General features: G+C 39.5%; 1 protein-coding gene across 1 annotated transcript; it reads left to right on the top strand.

Annotated features, from left to right (window-relative positions):
- Positions 1 to 4,560: 4,560 nt before the first annotated feature.
- DIO2 (iodothyronine deiodinase 2) lies at positions 4,561 to 13,601 on the top strand. Its single transcript, XM_061182771.1, has 2 exons — positions 4,561 to 4,797; positions 13,026 to 13,601. The coding sequence occupies exons 1-2, from the start codon at positions 4,576 to 4,578 to the stop codon at positions 13,599 to 13,601; spliced, it is 798 nt and encodes a 265-aa protein (XP_061038754.1). The 5' UTR covers positions 4,561 to 4,575.
- The last annotated feature ends 1,037 nt before the right edge of the window (positions 13,602 to 14,638 follow it).

Below are 14,638 nucleotides of genomic sequence, written 5' to 3'. Positions count from 1 at the left end.
ACGGCTGGGCTGTTGGGATAGAATTCTCATACCTCCCAGAGCGTCTGCCTTCTCGACCCCAGCCCTAAGTTGCTTTGCTCAAGGTGTGTCAGAGTTTACTCTGGGGTTGTCTATTTTATCCATTGAGCTCCTCCTTTCATCACAGGACAGAGAACATGGCTGTGTTTGTAGAATGGATAGGCCCACAGGGAATTCTGAGTGATTCAGTAGTTGTGGTGTAAACCCTTCATTATAACTCACTCTCAGCACAGCCAGGAGTCACTAGAGATGGAAGGTTGTACAGTTTGTGATTTCCTTCTCTGGTAAGAGGCGCACTATTTGCGGGGCGGGGGGTTATATGTATGGCAGTCATATTCCCAAACCCAGAATCAATGCACCTGTCCTCACCAGACATTATTGGATTTATAATATATTTATTAGACAAGTTTTTATTAAAGTAAAATTTAATCTCCATTTAAAAATTATATTAAGCAAATCACTTGAATTGGAAGGAATAAAATTTTATGAAACTAAGACCACTTGAAAATCCACAGCATGAATTCCATAGTGTTCTTGAATGCCCTTTGCTGCCTTCAGATAACAGTAAGGAAAGAGTAGTGGTAGCTTCCATCCTTGAAATCTCCAGGTGTGCTTTCAGGTTATCCAACTTCATTTTCTTAATCTCAATTTAAGAGTCAAAAAGTGGACCAAAGGAAGCCTTATCACTCATATGCTTATTTTTCCAAACGGAAGGACGCTATGGTAGGACATGCTGCTCTCAAACTATGAAAAGGGAAAAAAATTAAACAATTTTACAGTGGTTCTGTTCTTATTAAAAAGCCTAAAGCATTTTTCTCTAGGCTACCTCTCTTTGGAATTTAAAACCTGTGTACAGCATTGTATGGGGAAATTCAACCAGCATACCACACATTGGTTTACATTTAACTCATTACAGTGTTGATTGCTAAGAACACATACATGACCAAGAAGATATCCAAGCCTTTCAAATGGAGCCAGGAGCTTGAACTGGGGCAATATTAAACAAATGTGAAATCCCAGATATCCTTTGGGCAAGGGTTTTCATTCTCAGAGTTACGACCAGGACCAATAAAATAGTCATACAGGAAAAGCATTGAGGTTTAGAGTTGGGGAAAATATCCCAACACCAGCTCTGACTTTACAACCTTGATGATCTACTTTCTCTCATTTACATGATGGGACAAATCATACTCTATCACCTTATGGGTTGTTTTTGTTACTTAATTGGTATAAAATTACTTGAAGATCAAAGTGCTAAATATTATTAATAATTAGAACAAGCAGTTGTGAACCATGTATAAAAAGAGAAATAGCTTTGGAGAAGTGTAATTTCTAGATTGGACAGACTGTCTAACAAGTAAAAGAAAGGCTCTTGGTTTTGTGATTTATTTATTCATTCATTTAAAGAAAATGATAGAAGAAATCTGAGAAATGTCACAATCAGATTGGCTATCTGCCAATTTGTTCTTCTATTTTTAAAAAAAAAACCTCTCAAACACTTTTGACTTTGTAAAAAGAAAAAATTTTTGATTTATAACCATTTGTAGTCTGCACGTGCCTTGAACTTTGCATTTAAAAAGAAGACATTTTTTCTGATTCTCTACCAATCCTCCTCCTTGTCTTGCCATTTCCAAACATACGCCTCTCATTGAAAGCAAATGACAAGTGAGGGAGAATTGGTTTATAGCTGCCAAGAAATCTCTACCTTAAAGGAGCACTGGTTTAATTCAAACAGGGCAAAATGAATGTCTGAGAAAGGGTGAGATTTTAAGGCTTGGGCGGTGAGTGGAAGTGTCATTTCCTGAGCCCACACCTTCTTCTGTCGTTGTTGGCTGGCACTCTGTCTGGCACCGTAGCTTTCCCATCTATACCAGTTAAAATACCATGTTGTCACCTCCCTTTTTTGTCCCTTTTTTTTTTTCCACAAGGAGAAGATTGAGAGAATGAATGGAGTAAATATATATTATGTATACAAATAATATCCTTTGCTAACAATGTATGCTAGTCATAGGAAAAGTATTTTTCTATGTGGTTTATGTTCATTTTTCTAGGCTTTGAAGTTTTCTCTAAAAATTTAGTCCATGGGATGCAAATCCAAAACTTGTCATGGGCTAAACTGATGATAAAAATGAAGAAATCAGGTTTTTAGGACAATAGGGAATGGTGAGGGTTGTGTCAATGGGGAGGGCCACACCCAAGTCCACCAGGATGCACACAATTCTGGGGTACCCCAGTCATGGTCACAACATATGGTATGTGAATGGTGCCCCTAGTGTGGAGCAATGCATGCCTGGCCCATTTATCCATTCAGGACACCTTCCTTGCACTTACTACGTGCCAGGCATGGTTCTAACTGCTGAGAGATAGCAACGAACAAAGCAGACAGGAAACTCTGGTCTCTCGGAACCAAAAGGCACTCTCATTCAATTATTTTATTAAAGGCAAAAAGCACTGTGCCAAGCAAATAAAATGCATATGCATGCAGAATTTGGCCCATGGGCCCACCAATTAATGACCCCTACTCTAGGCTTTTAAATTAGTTCTCTGATCTTGCAGTTTTTAACCACAGGGACAAAACACAGAAATGTACTGACCATATATTTGCACCCACTGCTTAACTCATGCTTAATGAGAGCTCCGTGAACATGAAGAAGTCAGCTAATTAATTTTCAATTTACATTCTATATCTCCACCCCAGTGTCTGTACTTGCCACTCCTTCTTCCAAGAAAACATAATTCCTAGAGGTGATCTGTTAGGCAAGTGAGGAAGGAAAACTAGAACGAGATGGGGGTCATGGCATTCTGCCAAAGCATTGTCTGCCTAAGTACCTGTCAGTTTTGGAGACTAATGCGAGAGGCAAGCCACTGAGCAATGGTCAGTGTGACTCTTGAGCCAATTCAAAGTCTGCTCTTAACCACCTACAAATTTAATTAAATTTTTTTTTTCAAGCAAAAAGAAGGTTACTTAAAGCGTCAGGTCTCTTAGGGGCTAGGTTAACAGAAGCAGGGCAATTGCAGAAATTAAAGAGTTCTCTTATAAAGAATTTATTTCTTATCCTTATGCTTAATGCCACTTGATAAAAATTTTATTTAATCTGCATATAGGCAAAATGGAACTAAAAGAAGGTCTGGTCACCTAGCTACTTTCATGTCTAGAAGATTTTCTTTTTTTTCTTTTTTTGCATTGGAAGCTTCAGTAAAACTAAAAAGAAAACTTGTACTAATTTTCAACAAGAAGCTTTAGAAAAGTGCTGTGGTGGTACTCAAAGAGTTTAAAAGTTTTCCACCTCACAATTCACTTTGGATTTTCTTAAATAAGATTATGACTCAAAAATATTTAAAGAACTTAGGTCACAAATCTGACAGGAGACAGTCATAGTATATAGGCGTAAAGATGGAAGGTAAGCATTCACATCTTCCAAGAAATAGAGCAGAGACCATCTATGATTAATCTTCCTGTTTTCTACTTGCCTTGCAGGATCCTTTCTTTCCCAAACCCCTTATAAATAAATAATAACAATAATAATAATCAGAGGAGAGAGAGTTTCCCTATCAATCTACACATTGAATTAAGTAACTTTCCCCAAAGTTTGGGAGCATTTCCTGAAAACCCTCAAAGGTATTAATTTTTTTCCCTCTCTCTCTTTAAATCACAAAGCAAAATTCCACTGTCCCTCTGCCCCCCACCCCACCTCCTAAAGAAAAAAAAAAAAAAAAGTTGCCGAGTTTTGCTTTTCTATTCACTGCAGTCCTGGCCAAAGTAAAGCCCTCTTTCTCAATGACGTCAAGATCTTTACCAAGATTAGGCTTTCATTTCTCTATTGCAGCAATTAGCCAGGGAATGTATAAAAGGCTTCAGGGAGACTCACTAGGCTGCAGAGAGAGGCACTTTGCACCACAGACAGATAGCACGAAGGAAAAGCCAGAGGGAGTGAGGAAAAAGAGAGAAGTCAGTCGCTCCTGAGGAAGGGAGAGAGTGAGACAGGCTGGGAGAAGGAGAACAGAAAGTGTGTGTAAACGGAGTAAAGAAGGGAAAAAACTACCCTTAAAGCACGTTTTAAAAACTCTGGCAATTCTAGAAAGAAACAGGCTACGTTTCTGAACATAGAGACAATGAAAAGCTAAAGAAAATTTTGCAATCTCTGCCACAGTCTCATAGGTGCTTGGAAATGAAAGTAGAACTGCCTGTCTTTAACCGACTCTGAGAGGGGTAACTGGATTAGGGACGGGTACGCCAGTTTTTTTTTTGTTTTTGTTTTTTTTAAACATCTTAAATCCTGAAAAAAAAAAAAAAAAAAAGCAGCAGCTCCGAATTGAATGAATTGATGGGCACACTCCAACTGCTGGGCTGGAGAGACTGGACTTGGTCTTGCCATTTCTGCTTCTTTGAAAAAGGAGACAACTTGGGCTTCCTTTTAATTTAGTTTTTCTCCTTCTCCCCCCACCCCCCACCTCCCCCCTCCCCTCCCCCACCCCCTCCATCACCACCCCCCTTTTAAATAAGAGGGTGAAGGGGAACCAGAGCGCACAAGGCAACTGACCCAGGAGGCAGAGAAGATGGGCATCCTCAGCGTAGACTTGCTGATCACACTGCAGATTCTGCCAGTTTTTTTCTCCAACTGCCTCTTCCTGGCGCTCTATGACTCGGTCGTTCTCCTCAAGCACGTGGTGCTGTTGCTGAGCCGCTCCAAGTCCACTCGCGGGGAGTGGAGGCGCATGCTGACCTCAGAGGGAATGCGCTGCATCTGGAAGAGCTTCCTTCTCGATGCCTACAAACAGGTGAGCTGCACCGAGAGGGGCTTCTCCGCAGGGCAGCCGGGGCAGGGGCTGGAATGGGGGGCACTGGGGGCCAGCAGGAGCACTGGGGGGAGAACGGTGGAGCCCCATTTGGGGGCCTAGCGGTTATGCGCTCCTGTGTGTCTACTCTCTACACCTGTCACACACAGTAGGTTTGGGGATGACAGGTATTAAGTCATAATGACTCTGCGTGACCTGAGAAGGAGTCTTTCTAATAAGGGTCGTTAATGGCTTGCTGTGACGTTGGAGTGGAAGGTATTGGTGCCTGTAGAATAACTTTGAGAAAAGTCAGAAAGTGTTGGGGGAGGGCAGACCGCTGCGTTTATTCTGCTCTTGTCATGAACTGGTATTTTTTGCTTGATGAAAGGCTATGTGAGGTGCATTAGGAAAGACAGTTCAATGGGTAGGCATGAAAAAGCAAGAAAAAAAGAAAACACCACCCAGAACTCTCAGGGAGCTGGCAAGATTTAACAAAATAATAACAGCAGGTATCATTTAGCATAGTGGCTGCTTCGTTTCTGGTAGAAGTAAGAGTTAATGAGAGCAAGCCTGTGTGCACCGTCATCCTCTACCTTGATTTGGATTAGAACCTTTTGAAGCAGTTATTAGGCACTGAGTCTGGAGTTACTAGATATCTGTTTGAAAAAGAAAGATCTGAGAACTAGCTGTCGAAAATCCGGACTTTGTTAGAGAAACCACATTTGCTTTGTTTCTCAAAAGTTAAGTAAGTTGTCTTAGAAAGAGCAGATAAATCTATGGTCCATGGCAATCTCAAAGCTCTTATAACTCGTGCCTGGAACACTGGAGCAGTCGCGTCACTTACCTGCAGAAGCTGTGTCCCAGGGGCCGCCCTTTCAAACCAGAGTGATCTCTGTTTCTAAGTGAAGCATGCTGTTTGGAGATGGTGGAGCATCCTCAGCTCAGATCTTCTTAAGGGGCAAAGAGGAAAGGGCACTGGTCCTTTGTCAGTTTGCTCTCTCTCCCTATGCCAGTGTGACTCCTGAATGTCCCTGGGCTTAGGAAGAATTGACTCATCTGGCAAAAGCTAGTATCAAAGCAGACATTCTTGGTTTTCCCTAACAGTATTGAGAGACCTTGCCCGAGATGCCAGGAAGGGAGTTTGAGAGGAATATGGGAGCTAGTGAAGTGGTGTACTCTAGGCAGGCAGTACCTCAGAAACAGAGCCGGAAAACTCAGAATAAGAGGGGGAAGGAGAATGAGTCCTCCATAAATAAACACTAGAAAAATAAGTCTAGAGAATGAACTTATGCTCACCAGGGGGGTAGGGTGGGGCGGGAAGTGTTAGATTAGGAGTTTGGGATTGACATGTACACACTGCTATATTTAAAACAGATAACCAACAAGGACCTACTGGACAGCACAGGGAACTCTGCTCAACACTCTGTAATAACCTAAATGCGAAAATAATTTGAAAAAGAATAGATACACGTATTTGTATAACTGAATCATTTTGCTGTACACCTGAAACTGGCACAACATTGTTAATCAACTATACTCCAATATAAAATAAAAATTTTTTTTAAAATCTATGCACCAGGAATGGAAAAGAAGTAATTTCTAGTAGCAAGGAATCCAGAGTAAGATCCTTCCATTGAAAATCAAATAAGTGTTCAAGAAGAAAATACTCATGGTGTATTAGGGAAGTTTTCCTACAGTACATGTCTTTGTTATTGAGAGCAACCTGCAGAAGGTTTGCATTTGTTGTCCTAAAGACAGGAAAATAGTAAGAGCTCTTCTTAGTAAGTGAAAATTTCTTTATAATAGTATGAAATGATGCTCAAAGTTCTAACAGTAAAAACTCACTTTATATTATGTACATGGGGTGAATGGGAGATGTGGGAAGGAAATATTGAGATGATCATTTCATTTCCACAAATGTATACGCTGAATGTGAAATGTTCACATTTTGTTCTGGGGGTAGAGAATTTGGAGGAGGGTGGGGTGTGCACACACAAGTATGTCAGGCATGTTATGAATTAGGAAGTTCCCTCATCTATACCTGTATTTCATAGGTGTTAGGAGATAACATGGCAATGTCAGTTATTTGGTCTCAGCATATTAAACTCTTACTTTTTTCAAAGACAATTGACTTCTGCCTATAAAAGAAAAGTCACTGCTTTGGAGAATTTTACCTGTATGCATGTATATTCTCACATAAAATATGGGGGTTGTGATGTTACCCACAAATATTAAGTGAGGTCGTTTCTCCTATTAAGCAGCTTATTGAAATAAAAAGGGAAAAGGAAACAAATGCCTCTAATAAACTTGATCATTTGTTTATTTTTTCACCAATGTATAGTGTTTCATTGTGTCGCAATATTTCGTTATCCCTACTCTAAGAGACTGAGAAGGATGAGTGATTTGTTTTCCTTTTTGCACATGGTTTGTGCATTCTTCTCCTGTATTGTTTCTGTCTACTGATTTGATTAGTGACCAAGTTCATGACTGACATTATTATGTTTGCTTTTATGACTTATATAATAGCTGCCAGGAGAAGAAACAACACAAGAACCCCTATATCCAGAGATAAGGCTGGACTGGGTGTGTGATGGATGGAAGCATGGTGAACACAGCTTGCACTGAGTTTAGATCTCCTTCTGTCTCCAAGTGTAGCAAGGGTGGTGGCGGCTGTGGTGGCCCTTGAGGGTCACTCAGAATCTCTGAAACAGATTGAATCACTTCCCCAAATGCTACTGTCACCTGTGCCACTGCCTTTGGGTGTAGCCCTGTCTAGAGACACACTGGAGGAGTCTCTGTTTGAGACGGCATCGCAGTGTTGCACAATCCTGACTTGCGTTATTTCGAGGCTGCCACCCCCAGAAGCGGAGTCTTCCAGGGTGAGGAGTGGGCACACGCCATACGATGAGGCCTGGCATTTCTAATTCTCCCGGTTGTTGAATGGCAGATACTTGGGAAGCTATTTAGAGAAAGTGCAGTAAGAGTGCTGTGCCTGTGTTTGGCTCCTACAAGAGGCAACAAAGAAATGAAAACAAATTAGAACAAAAGAAAACAAAAAACCCTTCTTCATTAAAATGTTGAATGGGATTTAAAATTAACTTTATAGGGAAGCCTTTAAAGACAATTTGGGTTTGGTTAGAGGGAGGTCCATGCATGATTTGGATGAAAAAGAAAATCTACTGAGCTTTGTGAGAGATTGAGGTGTATAACAGATGTTTATTATTTAAGTTTTCCCTAGTCAGTGTCATTGCATCTAACACTGCATCCTTGTGCTGGTACTCAAAGACTCAAAACTACAACCAGTAAACAAACTACTCTGTCTGGGAGCCTGGCTCCCACCTAAATGAAGTGTAAAAGTAAACACACAGTATAGATGCTGACAAGCAGTTTAGCTTCTACATGGTCAATATTGCTGTGGCACAGAAAACATATTCATTTGAACATATAATTTTGGTTTTGAAAGGGTCTCTTTAGCATTCTCCTCCTCCTCTTCATTCACCTCAGCCTTTTGACACTCGTTTCTACAATGGAAAATGGCTCTTTTAAGAAAGAAACATTCCCAAAAGGACACAAAGAAGGCTACAGCCAGAGCTTGTCCATCACTTGGATAAAACACTGGGAAATGATAGAGCTTAGAGCTATATTTTTCAAGTTACAAATCAACAAGAGAATGGCTAACAGGGAATTGAACTCAGAGGAAAGAGTAGGTAGCTTATCCTTCAACACTGATTTATTTGGCCAATTTGAATATAAATGGTTAAAATGCTGCTTAATAATTGTTTGGCCACATTTGTAAGGACATTGATGTAGGCTGGTCATTGTGTCAAAGAATTTGAAATTTCCTGACAGTTAATAAAGCCACTCCAGGGCTTTGGACAGCAAAAAGGGTGTGTAAAAATAATTCTGCCACATACCTACCCCCATTTTTATCATCTGCTTTGCTTTCTATCATGAGATTAGGTGATATTTTGTCCAGAAGCCTTTCTCAGGCTGCGGAAAAGAAAAAAAACAAGGTTAGTAGTATATGCTCTATTTCCAGCTTCTACTTGATGAATGGTTCTTTCTTTTTTTTGCCCTTGCCCTGCATTTCACAGTCCACATGCTAAAGCAGCATTATCCTTTTCCCCACGCACTGAAAACTGTCAGCAAAAGGAAGCCCATCATCAAGGGAATCGAATATATGCCATATATTTACATTCTTGTTCATATTTATAAATATGGCTATCACAACATTTGAGCTTGGCCCAGAGATGTCTTCTGTTGTAAAAATACAGACCCTTTATTTTCCTCCCTTGTTGGTGTTGTGTTGACGTTGATTATAAAAACGTAAGAAAGGACAACTGTAATAGTGCAGATGAGAGAGAGAAAAGTCAGTGATGACGATATTACATTTTACGTATGTCCTTTCTGATCCTTGCAAATTAAAGAGACCCTTTGGGAACATCGGAACTTCAAGACCAATTAGTGGAAATGATGCTTGTGTTTGGGCATTAAATACTGGGCAGGGTTCTCTTTAGAGCGGCTAATGCTGGCAGGGAAAGAGGTACCGACCTAATTACTCTTCCGCAAGAGTAAAAAATGCCTTTTGAATGCCTCTTTGGCAAATATGTCTCATTAAGGACAAAAACCAAACACAAACCCTCTAAGAAGGAGAAATTAAGATGATAGGTAACTTGTGGCCAGGAGACTTTCTGTGCCACTGTGGGAAATTAAAACAAAGTTTGGGAGTACCAGGGGATAACCTGTTTTTGTCGAGCTTCTTTCCTGCAGCCTAAATGTTATTATGGGACCAACTTTATTTTCTTCATCATTCTGGCTTCTTGTCAAGGAATGATTTGCTCCTAAGGAAAGCAAAGATCTTCCATCATTGAAGACAATTCTCCCATTCCATCTCAGCAGGGTGAAAAGCCGAGCAAACCAAGAAACTCTCCATTTGTAACTTTGGTGACAATACGTATTTAATTTTCATGGTGACCAAATAGGAAGACGAGAAATGAACAATAATGTCCTTCTAAAAGATTTTTTTTTTTCAGTTTAAGACAGACTTTCATTTTTTTAATTGTTGAAGTTTTTTTTCTTTATTGTTGCTAAATTGTCCTCTATCAGCAGTTTTTAGCAAAGATGGACAAATTTTATGATTAGTCTTTGACGCTTATAAAAGCAGACTACTGGTCTACTCACATCTGGACTTCCAAAAAATGAGTGTGTGTTTTTCCTTTGTAGTTTTATTAATAGCACTGTTCTTACCTGTGCACTTTCTCTTACCTAGTCACGCTCATTAAAAGGATAATTCTGTTTATGACATTCTAATCTGCAGTCAGGTCTTACAGCTGCTCAACAAAATGAAGAGGATTGGTTACTTTCATTTTACGCACTGACCAGCTGAGATAATCAAGAACAGATCAATAGCATTAGGTGTTGATCGTGGCGGTACTCTACAGTGGGATCCAGGATTCACTCTTCTAAATAATCTGCCTCAGTTAGCTCATCCATCACCCAAACGTGATTGTGTTCGGTGTAGGTTAAGGTTATTATTAAGCATAAAATTCTTCACTGACCTCTACCTAGGATTATAACAACAATTAATAATAACAATAATTTATGTAATAAAAAATTTTAAAGTGTATGTATAAATTTTCCCCCAGCTTAACAAAATACCAACACCTCCCGCCACCCCCCCGCCAAATACCAAAGAGCATTATGTATTTGGTAACTTTCCTCACTTTTGATTTTAAAGTTAAGATGTTGTACTTGTTCTAAGTTTTCTAAGTTGAACTAGTCTGTATTTTGAAAAGAATTATGTGGCTGAATGATACATTGTCACTAAGAAGAAGGAGAAGGTGCTTTACCTTTCCAAGAAAATTAATTACAGGTAACAAGAGTGTCACCTGTGACTGAAGTCAGATTAGATTACTCAGTTGAATAATCAGGAATAATGCAAGGATCAACAGTTCAGCTTGGGTGAGAGTCAGGGGCGACAGAGGCCCATTTAACAAGGCCGCACAGTTGATCAGAGTTCTTAAAAATGACTCAGAAATGCAGGTGGATGTTTTTACCTACCAAGAACCTCCAAGTCTGTAATCCAGAGATGATTTTTCTCCTGTGTATGGGTTGCTCACTTAATGAGAAGTTGCTACCACAGCTAATGGATTCAGACTGATCTGAATGCATTCAGATCTTTATATCACAGTGTGTTGCGAAACACAGCACAACGATATTGTTAAAAGCAGCCATCCTAGAATCATTATTGCTATTTTACGTGGGAAGGATCTAACGAGAAGGTGATGGTAACGCTACCTATTACCTAAATCTACAAAGAAGTACGAAAAGAACCCATAGATTAAAAAGTTTATAATACCTTTAAAATGTATATATCTTTAAATTTTAAGTATATTTTAAAACCTCAGAGACAAGTGTAGCTCATATAAAACAGTCCAGCTAAAAGTGGCTTATTCGGTTTCTTCACCTAGTGTCACTTGCAAATTAACCAAGAAAACACAAATAAAATAACTTTCTTCCTGATAGTGACTGAAAACAAATGTACTTATTTAAACCGCACCAACAGCTTCCTTTTCTAAGAAAGAAGTTTGTTATTCTAAGATTTCTTTTAGAAAACTAACAGTACTTGTTTCAAACCTGCCCTGCTAGGATTTTTCACAAGGGAGAGAAAGGGCTTCTTTACTTCTTCCTCTGCAGTTAAAATGAGTTATGCATTAACATCAGATAGAAGCTTCTGAATAAAAGCCCTTGAGTGCTTTTTTTTTTATCAGTTTGGATTGTTGAGTTTTTAACAATTAATTTCTAAGTGACTTCAGTTAACAGCAATGTTATTTGTGGTGGTATTTATATGAGGGGAAAAAGTCGATCCAGTTGGAAGTGTTTTATAATATTAAGAATAGTGTATAAAAATCAACTATACTGTTGTAAGTTGTCCCCAGTGTTACTGGCTTTGATTAAACCATTTTAGGGGAAGATCCAATTGTATTAATTCAAACTGAAGTAATTGGCTCTTTTATGTTTCCTGCTTTTTATTATCAGTTTACAGATTCAAAGACCAGCAAACTTTCTTTCAGTCTGTGTTCAACAATTTAAACTACGTGCAAAGAGGGTACCTGGAACAATTTTCCTCTATACTTTTTCTGCCTGAGTATTTTATAATTCAGAGGAACTTGATAATAAAATGTGTGGTAGAAAAGTAAATGGTTTGTGACTTCTTAGATTAAAAAAGTGAAACAAACAAAAAACACATGTAATATGAGAAATTAAAAGTAGAATTCTGCAAAAAGTAAAATGTTATGTTTTTGTTCATTCATTTGTTTGTTTAATGGAAATGGTGAGGTTCTAGTCAAAAGAACCCCAAAGTATGCAGTAGCCATAGAAGTCTTTGGGAAGGATGTCATACTGAGGAGAGCTCAAATCACTTCTAAGAATATATTTTTTTTTAAAACATAGAATTGGTCAGGAAAATAGTATTCTGTCTCACATTTTTGGGCGGCATCTATAATGGCAAACTACCCACCCACAATGATTTATAGTGTACAAAGCTCTTTTCCTATGTCATCCTCCTATAACCGTATGAGGAAGATAGGCGTTATTATCACCATTTTACAGATGGGAAAGCTGAAGTACTGAAGAGATTAAGTGGGAGTAGCTCTTCTTATAAATGGTGGACCCCCGGTTTTCTAGTTCTGGGCAGGAATAGAGCCCACTGGTACCCTTGTCCATTGGTTGAGATTAAATGACTTAGCATCAGGCAAGAAAATAAAAGTCTTTTCTGAGTACTTTAGAATTCAGAAGTGGGAATACAGAAAGAGGTACTATGTCCCACAATTCTGATAATTTATTTTAAAGTGGACCATTCACTTTTTACTTTTAAAATGAAGGCAATTAATCATTTGGTGTATATTGTGTGCTAAGCACTGACACAAAATAAGGATAGTAGAGAATACCAGTCTCAACTTAATTATGAAGAGAGTTAACTGCAGCGCCTTCAATCATGAAAATAATTACCTTTAGTGACTATACAGAATGAAAAAGACTTTTATTCTCTTTAAGGCCATTCATTATATTACCTGCCACAATGGCTCTTTACCCAAATCAATATATGTTTACCATATCCTCTGAAGGAAATACCACATTTTATTAGAGCCAGTTGCTTCTATACAGAGTGAATTAAAGTGACAATGTGTTCAATGTGGTATTCTCTCCCTCTTTCTTTTTTTCACCACCAGGTGAAACTGGGTGAAGATGCTCCCAACTCCAGTGTGGTGCATGTCTCCAATCCTGAAGGAGATGACAGCAGTGGAAATGGTGCCCATGAGAAAACAGTTGATGGAGCTGAGTGCCACCTTCTTGACTTTGCCAGCCCTGAGCGCCCACTGGTGGTCAACTTCGGCTCAGCCACTTGACCTCCTTTTACTAACCAGCTGCCAGCCTTCAGCAAACTGGTGGAAGAGTTCTCATCAGTGGCTGACTTCCTGTTGGTCTATATTGATGAGGCTCATCCTTCAGATGGTTGGGCGGTGCCTGGGGATTCTTCTTTGTCTTTTGAGGTGAAGAAGCACCGGAACCAGGAAGACCGATGTGCAGCAGCCCACCAGCTAATGGAGCGTTTCTCCTTGCCGCCCCAGTGCCAAGTTGTGGCTGACTGCATGGACAATAATGCCAATGTCGCTTATGGGGTAGCCTTTGAACGTGTGTGTATTGTGCAGAGACAGAAAATTGCTTATCTGGGAGGAAAGGGCCCCTTCTACTACAACCTTCAAGAAGTCCGGCGTTGGCTGGAGAAGAATTTCAGCAAGAGATGAAAGCTAGATTAGCTGGTTAAAGGTATGATTGTAACAGAGATTTTTTTTTTTAAGTTATGTAAAGACAAGGAAACTAAGAACTGAATCCACTATTTCAACTGAGTCCCATTGTCTCACTGAAAGACAGGAATTTACGTGTCAGAAGAACATAAACCTCTAACATCTCGATTACTACTTTCACCACTTAAATGGCTTTTGGCTAAATAGTAGCCCCGTTACTTCTCTTCCTGGTGAAAAGCCCTGAATGAAAAGATCCCAAGATGGAGAGGAAGAAACCTTGTTTCAGCATGTGTTCCTTTCTGCCCTGAAAAAGAAGTGATACCTCTGATGCATGCCTTGGGACCTGAAGGAAAGACTTACCTGAATAACTCTACCATCCTTGTTAGTATACAGGGTATTGCTTAGGCTTTCTTCAGCATGAATAGAGCCCAACTGGATAATTCCCAAATGTTTACTTATAATGAATCTTCAAGCCCAGGCCATGTGGTTAGGACCTTGGTGTTTAACATGTCAGAGTAGTCTCTGATCTTCTAGTTTCTAGCCATGTGGTGCTCTATGCCAGTCTAAGTATCCCAGAACTCGCAGCTATATTTGCAGATACCAAGAATGATCCCTACCTGGAGGGTTAGAATGATCATCTGATATCTGATGGTTACTTTCTAGGCAGGTGGGGAAAGCGCTAGAAGAAAATCGAATTGACAAGCTAGGAAAAGGAGGCGGCAGAAAGATTAGGAGGCTTCATAGTGCTTCACCTTGCAACTGTAGAGAGTGGGACTAATTTGTTAGTCACAGAAACATGGAAACATACACAAAGCTAGAAAAAGAAGAAACTCCACTAAAATAGCATCAAGAATATACATATGAAATCAATGTATTTATCATATACTCCTAGATTGAGGAGAAGGAGAGATTGAGAGGGAAGAGACACGCTTTAATATTTGTATTACTTTTTGAAACATGTTTGTGGTGTGTACATTTTCAGTAGGTGAATTATACCCCATGATGCTGATGAAAGGTAAAACCAGTGGGTCCAGTGG

This window comes from Eubalaena glacialis, chromosome 2, assembly GCF_028564815.1.
Source record: "Eubalaena glacialis isolate mEubGla1 chromosome 2, mEubGla1.1.hap2.+ XY, whole genome shotgun sequence".
NCBI lineage: Eukaryota > Metazoa > Chordata > Mammalia > Artiodactyla > Balaenidae > Eubalaena > Eubalaena glacialis.
The sequence above is the reverse complement of the archived record's forward strand: the minus strand, read 5'-3'. Positions and strand labels throughout refer to the sequence as shown.